Raw genomic sequence first — 14,186 nt, forward strand, 5'->3', positions numbered from 1 at the left:
GGAGCAATCAAAAATTATAGATACGTTGGAGACGTATCACATAACGTGTAATAACAGCCCATAATGCAATAAATATCGATATAAAAGCATGATGCAAAATGGACGTATCAATATTATATGTGGATGACATATTGTTGATTGGAAATGATATAGAATTTCTGGAAAGCATAAAAGGATACTTGAATAAGAATTTTTCAATAAAAGACATCGGTAAAGCTACTTATGTATTGGGCATCAAGATCTATGCAGATAGATCGAGACGCTTAATAGGACTTTCACGAAGCACACACCTTGACAAGATTTTGAAGGAGTTCAAAATGGATCAGTCAAAGAAGCAGTTCTAGCCTGTATTGTAGAGTGTGAAGTTGAGTAAGACTCAAAGCCCGACCACGGCAGAAGATAGAAAGAGAATGAAAGTCATTCCCTATGCCTCAGCCATAGGTTCTATAAAGTATGGCATGCTGTGTACCAGACCTGTTGTGTGCCTTGCTATGAGTATTGCAAGAGGGTACAATAGTGATCCAGGAGCAGATCACTGGACAGCGGTCAAAATTATCCTTAGAGGACTAAGGAAATGTTTCTCGCTTATGGAGGTGATAAAGGGTTTGTCGTAAAGGGTTACGACGATGCAAGCTTTAACACTAATCTAGATGACTCTGAGTCTCAATCTAAATACGTATTGAAAGTGGGGAAATTAGCTAGAGTAGCTCATGCAGAGCATTGTGGACATAGAAATTTGCAAAATACATACGGATCTGAATGTGACTGATAACCCACAAGTATAGGGGATCAATTGTAGCCTATTTCGATAAGTAAGAGTGTCGAACCCAACGAGGAGCTAAAGGTAGAACAAATATTCCCTCAAGTTCTATCGATCACAGATACAACTCTACGCACACTTGACGTTCGCTTTACTGGAAACAAGTATGAAACTAGAAGTACTTTGTAGGTGTTTTTGGATAGGTTTGCAAGAATAAAAAGAGCACGTAAATAAAAAGTAGGGGCTGTTTAGATAAAGACACAACTAAATTAGTTTTAGTAGAGAGCTTTTTGTCACGAGAAAATTATTTGTCCCTGGGCAATCGATAACTAGACCGGTAAATCATTATTGCAATTTTATTTGAGGGAGAGGCATAAGCTAACATACTTTCTCTACTTGGATTATATGCACTTATGATTGGAACTCTAGCAAGCATCCGCAACTACTAAAGATCATTGAGGTAAAACCCAACCATAGCATTAAAGCATCAAGTCCCCTTTATCCCATATGCAAACAACCTACTTACTCGGGTCTGTGCTTCTGTCACTCACGCCACCCACCATAAGCAAATCATGAACATATTGCAACACCCTACAGCGGGGATCCCTCACGCTTGCGCGACACGGAGAGCACCATAGGACAGCACCAATAATAAAACATGCAACTCAAACCAATCTCGATCATCAAATAACCCATAGGACAAAACGGATCTACTCAAACACCATAGGATAGCCCCACATCATTGGGAAATAATATATAGCGTTGAGCACCATGTTTAAGTAGAGATTACAATGGGTAAGAGAGAGGTTACACCACTGCATAGAGGGGGGAGAGTTGGTGATGATGGCGGTGAAGTTGTTGGTGAAGATTGCGGTGATGATGATGGCCACGGCAGCGTTCCGGCACTACCGGAAGAGAAGGGGAGAGGGGGCCCTTCGTCTTCTTCTTCCTTGACCTCCTCCCTAGATGGGAGAAGGGTTTCCCCACTGGTCCTTGGCCTCCATGGCGTGGGAGGGGCGAGAGCCCCTCCGAGATTGGATCTGTCCCTCTGTCTCTCTCTGTTTCTGCGTTCTCGTCCGCTGCCCTTTCACCGTTTCGTATATATATGGAGATCCGTAACTCCGATTGGGCTGAAACCTTCGCCGTGATTTTTTTTACCAAAAATTAGCTTTCTTGCGGCCGAAGGAGGGCATCAAGCCTTACAGGTGGCCCACGAGGGTCAGGGGCGCGCCCCCCTGCCTCGTGGCCACCTCGGGCACCGTCTCGCGTTGATTCTTCTTCCGAAATTTTCCAAATATTCCAAAAATAAGCTCCGTCCGTTTTTATCCTGTTTGGATTCTGTTTGATATGGATATTCTGCGAAACATAAAACATGCAACAAACAGGAACTGGCACTCGATCAATATGTTAGTCTCAAAAATAGTATAAAAAGTTGCCAAAAGTATATGAAAGATGAATAATATTGGCATGGAACAATCAAAAATTATAGATACGACGGAGACGTATCAGCATCCCCAAGCTTAATTCCTGCTCGTCCTCGAGTAGGTAAATGATAAAAAAGATAATTTTTGATGTGGAATGCTACCTAGCATAATCTTGATCATATATCTAATCATGGCATGAATATTAAGACACGAGTGATTCAAAGCAATAGTCTATCATTTGACATAAAAAACAATGATACTTCAAGCCTACTAATAAAGCAATCATGTCTCTTCAAATTAACAAGGCCAAAGAAAGTTATCCCTACAAAATCATATAGTCTGGCTATGCTCCATCTTCACCACACAAAATACTCACATCATGCACAACCCCGATGACAAGCCAAGCAATTGTTTCATACTTTAGATGTTCTCAAACCTTTTCAACTTTCACGCAATACATGAGCGTGAGCCATGGATATAGCACTATAGGTGGAATATAATATGATGGTGGGGGTTATGTGGAGAAGACAAAAAGGAGAAAGTCTCACATCAACTAGGTGTATCAACGGGCTATGGAGATGCCCATTAATAGATATCAATGTGAGGAGTAGGGATTGCCATGCAACGGATGCACTAAAGCTATAAGTATATGAAAGCTCAAACTGAAACTAAGTGGGTGTGCATCCAACTTGCTTGCTCATGAAGACCTAGGGCATTTGAGGAAGCCCATCGTTGGAATATACAAGCCAAGTTCTATAATGAAAATTCCCACTAGTATATGAAAGTGATAACTCAAGAGACTCTCTATATGAAGAACATGGTGCTACTTTGAAGCACAAGTGTGGTAAAAGGATAGTAACATTGCCTCTTCTCTCTTTTTCTCTCATTTTTTTATTTTTTTTCTCTTTTTTTTGGGCCTTCTCTTTTTTTGGCCTTTCTCTCTTTTTTTTCGTCCGAAGTCTCATCCCGACTTGTGGGGGAATCATAGTCTCCATCATCCTTTCCTCACTGGGGCAATGCTCTAATAATGATGATCATCACACTTTTATTTACTTATAACTCAATATTACAACTCGATATCTAGAACAAAGATATGACTCTATATGAATGCCTCCGGCGGTGTACCGGGATGTGCAACGATCTAGCATAGCAATGACATCAAAAAAACGGACAAGCCATGGAAACATCATGCTAGCTATCTTACGATCATGCAAAGCAATATGACAATAAATGCTCAAGTCATGTATATGATGATGATGGAAGTTGCATGGCAATATATCTCGGAATGGCTATGGAAATGCCATAATAGGTAGGTATGGTGGCTGTTTTGAGGAAGATATAAGGAGGCTTATGTGTGATAGAGCGTATCGTATAACGGGGTTTGGATGCACCGGCGAAGTTTGCACCAACTCTCGAGGTGAGAAAGGGCAATGCACGGTACCGAAGAGGCTAGCAATGATGGAAGGGTGAGCGTGCGCATAATCCATGGACTCAACATTAGTCATAAAGAACTCACATACTTATTGCAAAAATCTATTAGTCATCGAAACAAGTACTACGCGCATGCTCCTAGGGGGATAGATTGGTAGGAAAATACCATCGCTCGTCCCCGACCGCCACTCATAAGGAAGACAATCAATAAATACCTCATGCTCCAACTTCGTTACATAACGGTTCACCATACGTGCATGCTACGGGAATCACAAACCTCAAACAAGTATTTCTACAATCCACAACTACCCACTAGCATGACTCTAATATCACCATCTTTATATCGCAAAACTATTGCAAGGAATCAAACATATCATATTCAGTGATCTACAAGTTTTATGTAGGATTTTATGACTAACCATGTGAATGACCAATTCCTGTCAACTCTCTAAATAGATATAAGTGAACCAAGAGAGTTTAATTCTTTCTACAAAATATATGCCCATGCTCTAACAAATATAAGTGAAGCAAAAGAGCATTCTACAAATGGCGGTTTTCTATGTGAAGAGAAACAGACAATCCAAACTTCAAATGATATAAGCGAAGCACATGAAGCATTCTATAAAGCCATACTCAAAAGATTTAAGTGAAGTGCAATGAGCATTATATAAATCAACCAAGGACTATCTCATACCAGCATGGTGCATAAAATAAAAATGAAAACTAAATGCAAAAGACGCTCCAAGATTTGCACATATCACATGAACGAAACGAATCCGAAAACATACCGATACTTGTTGAAGAAAAGAGGGGATGCCTTCCGGGGCATCCCCAAGCTTAGATGCTTGAGTCTCCTTGAATATTTACTTGGGGTGCCTCGGGCATCCCCAAGCTTGAGCTCTTGCCTATCTTCCTTCTTCTCACATCGAGACCTCCTCGATCATCGAACACTTCATCCACACAAAACTTCAACAGAAAACTCGGTAAGATCCATTAGTATAATAAAGAAAATCACTACTCTAAGTACTGTTGCAAACCAATTCATATTTTGTTTTAGCATTGTGTATACTGTAGTATAACTTTTCCATGGCTTAATCCACTGATATAAATCGATAGTTTCATCAAAACAAGCAAACTATGCATCAAAAACAGAATCTGTCTAAAACAGAACAGTCTGTAATAATCTGAATATTCACCATACTTCTGATACTTGAAACATTCTGCCAAAATTAGGAAAAATAAACAATTTGTATATAAAGACAGTGCAAAAAGAATCAGAACCGTTTGACGTTCCAGTCAAAAACGAAAAATCGCACACTACAGCCAAAGTTTCTGTCCTGCACCGTACAAACCAACAAGCATTGTAAACATCCTAAAGGCAAACCTTGGCACATTATTTTTATAATACAATGGAATTGTACAAGGGGATAATTATTTTTGTTGAAAAGTTTCTGTAATCAAGATTCACAAAGTTTCCGTGAGCATGAACAAAGTTCAAGGCTAGCTCCCACTTCAACAATGCTCGTCTTTCTCACTTTCGCTTTTCTTTTTGAAAAGGTTTTGGGTTCCCCTCTTTATTTTTGTTGTTTTTAAACTATATGAAAGCACTCAACAGAAATAAATGACTCTCTAAAACTTCCGGGTTGTCTCCCTGGCAGCGCTTTCTTTAAAGCCATTAAGCTAGGCATAAGGTGCTCAAGTAATGAATCCACCCGGATCCCAAGCTATATCAAGGCCAATTTTAATTAACAATGATTTCTAATTTAGTAGTGAGCACAAAGCAACATATATCATGTAATGACGAAGTCTAACTCTCTTCCTATGCATCGGCATGTCATAAAAGAACAATTCATGCACACATAGTAAAGGCCAATGCATAGTATAAGCAGTTTCATGCAATTTTATCGTGTGGGAAACATAGAGAGGTGGAGGTATAGTTACTCTCTCAGAATAATTGCAAGTAGGAGCAGCAAGCACATGCATATTATATCTATCAAAATCATCATGTGTAGTAGTAAAACGCAACCCATCAATATAATCCTTAATAAGAGCAAACTTCTCCGATATAGTGTAGTTTGGAGAATTCAAAAAGATAATAGGACTATCATGTGTGGGTGCAATAGCAACAATTTCATGTTTAATATAAGGAACTATAGCAAGTTCATCTCCATAAGCATAATTCATATTGGCATCTTGGCCACAAGCATAGCAAGCATCATCAAAAAGGGATATTTCAAAAGAATCAAAGGGATCATAACAGTCATCATAGCAATCATCCTTCGGTAAGCACGAAGGGGAATTAAACAATGTATGAGTTGAAGAGTTACTCTCATTAGAAGGTGGGCACGGGTGCTCAATCCGCTCTTCCTCCTTTTGTTCTTCGCTCTCCTCCTCATCTTTTTCATCCAATGAGCTCACAGTTTCATCAACTTCTTCTTCCATAGATTCCTGCAAAATATTAGTCTCTTCTTGGACAGCGGAGACTTTCTCAATAAGTGCATTAATATCGGAATTGTATTCATAATTCTCATAGCAATATTTGAGGATAGCTAAATTTTCAGGTCTATAAACAGCATCATCAAAATCTTCAAACTCTTTAAACATAGATTCAATTTCATAAGCACCCATAAAAGCAACAAATTCTTCTATTTGTTCCACATCATAGTAATCATATATACCATTAGCATAAGAAGCTAAGGTTTTATTATCATTAAATTTGCATGAAAAGGGAAGGTGTGGAGCATTCATCCTAGAGCAACAAGTATAATCATAACTCAAGCATACTTGCCGAGCATACCACTTCAATATATGAATTTGATCCCATAATAGTTTCCCTTTTGTGTCAAGCGATAATCCCTAAAGTATTCATGTTGATCCAACGTTACTCCCATTACATAATTGAATGGGGTTTTCTCAGGATTATTAAAGTAGTACATAATATCTGTCACATAACGAGCATCGAGGGTTTTAGGAGGTTCCTCATCTCCATGAGTAGCAAGTACACCTAATTTTTTTGATATTTCGTGTTCCATATCCATAACTAAAGATAGAGAACAACTAAGAATAGCAAATAAAAATTACTTAGTGATAAAGCAAACAAGCACACACGAGAATATTCACCCCACGCTATTGCTCCCCGGCAACGGCGCCAGAAAAAGGTCTTGATAACCCACAAGTATAGGGGATCAATTGTAGCCTCTTTCGATAAGTAAGAGTGTCGAACCCAACGAGGAGCTAAATGTAGAACAAATATTCCCTCAAGTTCTATCGACCACCGATACAACTCTACGCACACTTGACGTTCGCTTTACCAGAAACAAGTATGAAACTAGAAGTACTTTGTAGGTGTTTTTGGATAGGTTTGCAAGAATAAAAAGAGCACGTAAATAAAAAGTAGGGGCTGTTTAGATAAAGACACAACTAAATTAGTTTTAGTAGAGAGCTTTTTGTCACGAGAAAGTTATTTGTCCCTAGGCAATCGATAACTAGACCGGTAATCATTATTGCAATTTTATTTGAGGGAGAGGCATAAGCTAACATACTTTCTCTACTTGGATTATATGCACTTATGATTGGAACTCTAGCAAGCATCCGCAACTACTAAAGATCATTAAGGTAAAACCCAACCATAGCATTAAAGCATCAAGTCCCCTTTATCCCATACGCAAACAACCTACTTACTCGGGTCTGTGCTTCTGTCACTCACGCCACCCACCATAAGCAAAGCATGAACATATTGCAACACCCTACAGCGGGGATCCCTCACGCTTGCGCGACACGGAGAGCACCATAGGACAGCAGCAATAATAAAACATGCAACTCAAACCAATCTTGATCATCAAATAACCCATAGGACAAAACGAATCTACTCAAACATCATAGGATAGCCATACATCATTGGGAAATAATATATAGCGGTGAGCACCATGTTTAAGTAGAGATTACAGCGGGTAAGAGAGAGGTTACCCCACTGCATAGAGGGGGGAAGAGTTGGTGATGATGGCGGTGAAGTTGTTGGTGAAGATTGCGGTGATGATGATGGCCACGGCAGCGTTCCGGCGCCACCGGAAGAGAAGGGGAGAGGGGGGCCTTCGTCTTCTTCTTCCTTGACCTCCTCCCTAGATGGGAGAAGGGTTTCCCCTTTGGTCCTTGGCCTCCATGGCGTGGGAGGGGCGAGAGCCCCTCCGAGATTGGATCTGTCTCTCTGTCTCTCTTTGTTTCTGCGTTCTCGTCCGCTGCCCTTTCACCGTTTCGTATATATATGGAGATCCGCAACTCCGATTGGGCTGAAACCTTCGCCATGATTTTTTACCAAAAATTAGCTTTCTTGCGGCCGAAGGAGAGCATCAACCACCTTACGGGTGGCCCACGAGGGTCAGGGGCGCGCCCCCTGCCTCGTGGCCACCTCGGGCACCGTCTCGCATTGATTCTTCTTCCGGAATTTTCCAAATATTCCAAAAATAAGCTCCGTCCGTTTTTATCCCTTTTGGATTCCGTTTGATATGGATATTCTGCGAAACATAAAACATGCAACAAACAGGAACTGGCACTGGGCACTGGATCAATATGTTAGTCTCAAAAATAGTATAAAAAGTTGCCAAAAGTATATGAAAGTTGAATAATATTGGCATGGAACAGTCAAAAATTATAGATACGACGGAGACGTATCACTGACAGACCAGTTGACTGAGCTTCTCTCCAAATCAAAACATGATCACACCTTAGTACTCTGTGGGTGTTAATCACATGGCGATGTAAACTAGATTATTGACTCTAGTAAACACTTTGGGTGTTGGTCACATGGCGATGTGAACTATGGGTGTTAATCACATAACGATGTGAACTATCGGTGTTAAATCACATGTCGATGTGAACTAGATTATTGACTCTACTGCAAGTGGGAGACTAAAGGAAATATGCCCTAGAGGCAATAATAAAGTTGTTATTTTATATTTCCTTATATCATGATAAATATTTATTATTCATGCTAGAATTGTATTAACCGGAAACTTGATACATGTGTGGATACATAGACAAAACACTGTGTCCCTAGTAAGCCTCTACTAGACTAGCTCGTTATTCAAAGATGGTTAAGTTTCCTAACCATAGACATGTGTTGTCATTTGATGAACGGGATCACACCATTAGGAGAATGATGTGATGGACAAGACCCATCCGTTAGCATAGCATATTGATTGTTCAGTTTTATTGCTATTGCTTTCTTCATGTCATATACATATTCCTTCGACTATGAGATTATGCAACTCCCGAATACCGAAGGAATGCCTTGTGTGCTATCAAACGTCACAACGTAATGGGTGATTATAAAGATGCTCTGAAGGTGTTTGTTGGTTTGGCATAGATCGAGATTAGGATTTGTCACTTCGAGTATCAGAGAGGTATCTCTGGGCCCTCTCGGTAATACACATCATAAGAAGCCTTGCAAGCAAAGTGACTAATGATTTAGTTGCGGGATGACAGAACGAGTAAAGAGACTTGCCGGTAACAAGATTGACCTAGGTATGAAGATACCGACGATCGAATTCGGGCAAGTAACATACCGATGACAAAGGGAATAACGTATGTTGTCATAACGGTTCAACCGATAAAGATCTTCGTAGAATATGTGGGAACCAATATGAGCATCCATGTTCCGCTATTGGTTATTGACCGGAGAGGTGTCTCGGTCATGTCTACATAGTTCTCGAACCCGTAGGGTCCGCACGCTTAACGTTCGATGACGATTTTGTATTATATGAGTTATGTGATTTGGTGACTGAATGTTGTTCGGAGTCCCGGATGAGATCACAGACATGAAGAGGAGTCTCGAAATGGTCGAGAGGTAATGATTGATATATAGGACGATAGTATTCGGATACCGAAAGTGTTCCGGAGGGTACCGGGTACATATCGGGTACCAGAAGGGGTTCCGGGCACCCCCGGCAAAAGATATGGGCCTAATGGGCCAAGAGGGGAAACGCAGTAGCCAGCAGGGGCTGTTGCGCCCCCCATATGGGCCGAACCAGAGGAGGAAGGAAAGACCGTAAGAGAGAAGGAAGGGGAGGGATTCAGCCTCCCCCTTCCTTCCCTACTCCCTCCTCCTTCCTCCCCCCTCCGAAAACTATGGTAAGGGGGGGCGAATTGGACTAGGCCCCCAAGTAGGATTCCTCCAACTTGGGCCACCCCAAGGCTGTTCCCCTCCCCCTCCCACCTATATATACGTGGGGAGGGGGCCCCTAGAACACATAACAACATCTGTTAGCCGTGTGCGGCGCCCCCTCCACAGATTACACCCTCGGTCATATTCCCACGGTGCTTAGGCGAAGCCGTGCACGGATCACTTCACCATCACCGTCACCACACCGTCGTGCTGACGGAACTCATCTACTTCCTCGACACTTTGCTGGATCAAGAGTTCGAGGGACGTCATCGAGCTAATCGTGTGCAGAACTCGGAGGTGCCGTACGTCGGTACTTGATCGGTCGGAACGAGAAGAAGTTCGACTACATCAACCGCGTTGTTAAATGCTTCCACTTTCGGTCTGCGAGGGTATGTAGACACACTCTCCCCCTCTCTTTGCTTTGCATCTCCTAGATAGATCTTGCATGAGCGTAGGAATTTTTTTGAAATTGCATGCTACGTTTCCCAACAGTATTCGTGGAGGATTCTGTCTCCTCATATGTAGCCGACTAGGTTTCATATACCCTAAGACCCCCGGCAAATATATAAACAATGGCCTAGCTTGTAGATGGCACATTACAATCTCTTGGTAGATATTTGTACTCTGTACTTACTCCAACACAATAAACACAAGCATGACGTAGGGTGTTATCTCCTCGGAGACCTAAATCTCGAAAAAAATTATGTGTTTGTGTTACTCTCATTTCAAGGCATCTATCTTAGGATCCCCTACCTTGAGATATGTCAGTTTCAGTTTCATCACCCTCCCCCTACGATCTTCGAGATAGTGCACAACATCTTGAAATTGAGGAAGTCTCTACATCCTTCTAATAACATCTTGAGTTTGAACCACCCATTTATTCTTTCCTTTTTATCAATGACATGTATTTCTCCCATCCATTTTCTAGAATATCAAAAGATAATACAAGACTTTCTCTGCCGTTAGCAATGCCACTTTCAGCTCGAAACAACTCCTTCACGAGCGAGCGCTGCTGCACGCAATGCCAACACGACTGTCGCTGCCGGGTTGCTATCGCATGCCCCACCATCTAGTGCTACGTGGGAAAGTGGTCGATGGTTGCATGCATGTGGGGAACGGTGTTTTTCCTCTAATACCCCCCAATTCAACCATGGGGCCGGGTATTCTCTCTATAATATAAACATGCCCCTGAGTTCAACCGCGAGGCACAGTATTTTTGGTCCAGATTAGAAAATGAATAAATGCCAAAGAAGAAAAGGTACTCCCGTCAAAAATCGACAGTTGGCGCGCACGAGATAGCCTCGCCCCATGGTTATATTAGAGAGAGAATACCAGGCCTCGTGGTTCATTCTCTCTCTAATATAAACATGCTCCCCTGAATTCAAGCGCGGGCCCGGTGTTTTTGGTCCAGATTAGAAAAGGAATAAATGACAAATAAGAAAAGTTGCTCCTATCGAAAATCGACTGTCGGCGTGCGCGAGATAGCCCTGCCCATTGGTTATATTAGTGAGGGAATACCGGGGCCCGCGGTTCATTCTCTCTCTAATATAAACATGGGCCCCGGGGATGCTACAAAGGAAAGGTGAACGGCCACGTAAATTTTTTGATTTAGATAAGAAAAGGAATAAATGCCAAAGAAGAAAAGGTGCTCCTACCGAAAATCGACCGTTGGCGCGCGCGCGAGATAGCCTCGCCCTTTTCAGCTTCCCTACATTCTCCTCACGCCCATTCTTTTAAATCTCATAGTTGCATTGTCATTATAAGCGAGTGAAACATATCATTGTTCCATGTGCAAACAAACACAAAATGGCAAGCTCCAAGATGCTGCTGATCAATCCTATCTTATCATAACATGAGGTCTTTTTTTTTGTTTGAGAACTGAGAATATGAGTAAACTAAAGGACATTTTTTTTGGTTTTTTGAGAACAAAAGGATGCGAGTGATTTGCTTCTGGGCCCAGTGCGTTTTAGAGCCCAGAACTCTCAATTGTTTCCTCTCAAAGTGATTTGCTTCTGGGCACAAAGTGACGTGCTTCCATTTCCATTTGTTTCCTCTCAATTGCCTCAAAAAACATTTTGTTTCCTCTCAAACCCTAGGAAAAAACATTCCCATTCTCCCCCGAAACACACGCCTACCTCCCCTTCCCTCCCCTCCGCCGCCACCACACCCACACCTGCACAATTCCACCCAGCCGGCGACCATGGCGGAGGCCGCGGCAGCAGCAGCGACCATGGCGGAGGCCGGGGCAGCAGCAGCGACGACCCTCCTCCCCGGCCTCCCAGATGAGATCCTGGTATGGGAGATCCTCGTCCGCCTCGACCCCAAATCCATCCTCCGCAGCCGCGCCGTCCGCCGCGACTGGCGCTGCGCCACCACCAACCACCGATTCCTCCAGGCCCACCACGCTCGCCAGCCCGCCCTACCCATCCTCTCCAGCGACGGTTACCGTAACATCCTCACCTTCGACCACCGGGCCGCCGCAGCGTCCCAGCTCCACACTGTCGCTCGGCTTGCTCTCTCCCAGCCCTTCAAGCTCGAGGCCTCCTGCGATGGCCTCCTCATTCTCTCCAAGCATGAGATGGCTGGCTCTCGCCCTGGCCTCGGCCCTCGCGCCCTCCTCACCGTCTGCAACCCGGTCACTCGGCAGCATGCCTCCCTCACGCGGACACTCAAGGACTTCAACATCTTGGGGATGTACCCACACCGCCCTACCGGCAAGTACCGGCTGTTACTGCAAGGGACGAGCTTCATGGACTCGTCTAGTGACCGGACTGGTTGGTATGTCTTGGAGCTGGGCTCTTATGAGGCACCCAGGTACATTGGGTGCTCCAAGGCCAAATTGCAGTCGGCGATCTTCCATGCACCTGTCTGGGTCCGTGATAGCTTGCATTGGTACCCAGTGTGTTATACCCCAGTGGATGGGGAGACTGCATTTTTTCAGCTTGAAAGCAAACTAGTAATTGTATTTGATACAATAGCTGAGTCGTTTCGGCAGATACGTGCTCCCCTTGCTCCTCGCACCAACTACTCATGTATCTTTGAGATGGATAACATGCTTGGTATCTATAGCTGTGACAAGGCCCAGAAAATTGTTGATATATGGGTGCTGCACAACTATGAAAGTGAGGTTTGGGAATTAAAGTACCGGGTTGATTTGACAATAGCAGAAATCTGGGGGAAGTTTGAAGGCCTTAATGGTAATAGCTATTGGCATGTGACCGTTGTTTCAGGTGATGGTGACGTGCTCTTGCTGGTCAGGTTTGGTCAATCGGAGAACTGGCTGTTTTATGTTGACACTGATGGAAAACTGGTTGCTAGCTTTCAAGACTTATATGTTGGTGAAGGTCGGTTCAAACAAACTCTTGTTCGGCATGATTTCTTCACAACACTAGAAGGCCATGCCGTGGATGCTTCACCTTTCGTCTGACGGATGTTGGGTGAGATTCTTAATATCCTGATGAACTGCAATGTCTAGGAATTGGATCAAGTATGAGCCTACTTATGTCTTCCTTTTGTGTTGTTGTATAAGATGTTATGATCAGAAGAGACTGTTATGTGGTTGCATGAAATGCTTGTTTCGATACCCTTCTGGGATGAAGTGACAACTGTTTATGTTGATGTTAAAATTACCATGACATTTGGATCTGCTTTTGAAGTATTTTCCAACTGATCTCCCGCATGTCTCTATTTTCTAGTGGTCTTCTCAGTACTCAATATTTGGCTATCTATATATTCCTCATATCCCTATCTCGAGCTGAAGAATTAATTTTACCACTTTATCCACTGGCCTTCTTAATAGTCAGTTTTTAGTTGTTTCCTGTTTCGACCCTTTGTTGTAGTTGGCAACAAAAAGAGGCAGATTCTCCTCCTTCCTGATTTGCAGGTCGCACCTGACTTCTGGAAGACCTTGGAGCACTACTGGTAAATTTAAATGCTTCCGTATTGCATCATAATAGTCAACTTTTCAATGAAGTGTTCTGTCATAATTATGTTTTCTTTGAAACGGTCAGGTAGGTGAAATTTTTGTTGAACTGATAGGAAAGAGCCGGCATCTGCGCGTCCTTTGTGAGAATCCGAGACATTCTCTCCACACTGGAATCGAACTCTGGTTGCCGGGTGCACACTGTGACGCTAGCTATTGGGCTACTGCCCCGTTTCGAAAGTATTTATGTTTTCTTCATGCATCTGGTGCATCTGGTTAGGTCGCTCTTATGGAGAGTAAGCTCACCACTATTGCGGTAATTGGATAAATATACTTATCTCCTTCCAGGAGTTGTAGTGGTATATCTTTTTGTTTTTTTTGTTTTGGTGGGGTGTTGTAGTAGTATTCGTCTAGAGAAGACTGGGACTGCACTGAACACATGAGTTAGTCCAGTTGCATCCACAAGTACTAGAGAAACCAGAGATGATC

The 14,186-nt window shown here is 42.8% G+C and overlaps 1 protein-coding gene across 1 annotated transcript; it reads left to right on the forward strand.

Moving 5' to 3' along the window:
- The first annotated feature begins 11,530 nt into the window (after positions 1 to 11,530).
- LOC109740528 (putative F-box protein At1g50870) lies at positions 11,531 to 13,454 on the forward strand. The gene has a single exon (XM_020299578.4). The coding sequence runs from the start codon at positions 11,976 to 11,978 to the stop codon at positions 13,200 to 13,202; it is 1,227 nt and encodes a 408-aa protein (XP_020155167.2). The 5' UTR covers positions 11,531 to 11,975; the 3' UTR covers positions 13,203 to 13,454.
- The last annotated feature ends 732 nt before the right edge of the window (positions 13,455 to 14,186 follow it).

This window comes from Aegilops tauschii, chromosome 3 (assembly GCF_002575655.3).
Source record: "Aegilops tauschii subsp. strangulata cultivar AL8/78 chromosome 3, Aet v6.0, whole genome shotgun sequence".
Taxonomy (NCBI): domain Eukaryota; kingdom Viridiplantae; phylum Streptophyta; class Magnoliopsida; order Poales; family Poaceae; genus Aegilops; species Aegilops tauschii.

Excerpts from the sequence above, each read along its gene's own strand:
- LOC109740528 (XM_020299578.4), top strand. The coding sequence starts at position 11,976 with ATGGCGGAGGCCGCGGCAGCAGCAGCGACCATGGCGGAGGCCGGGGCA.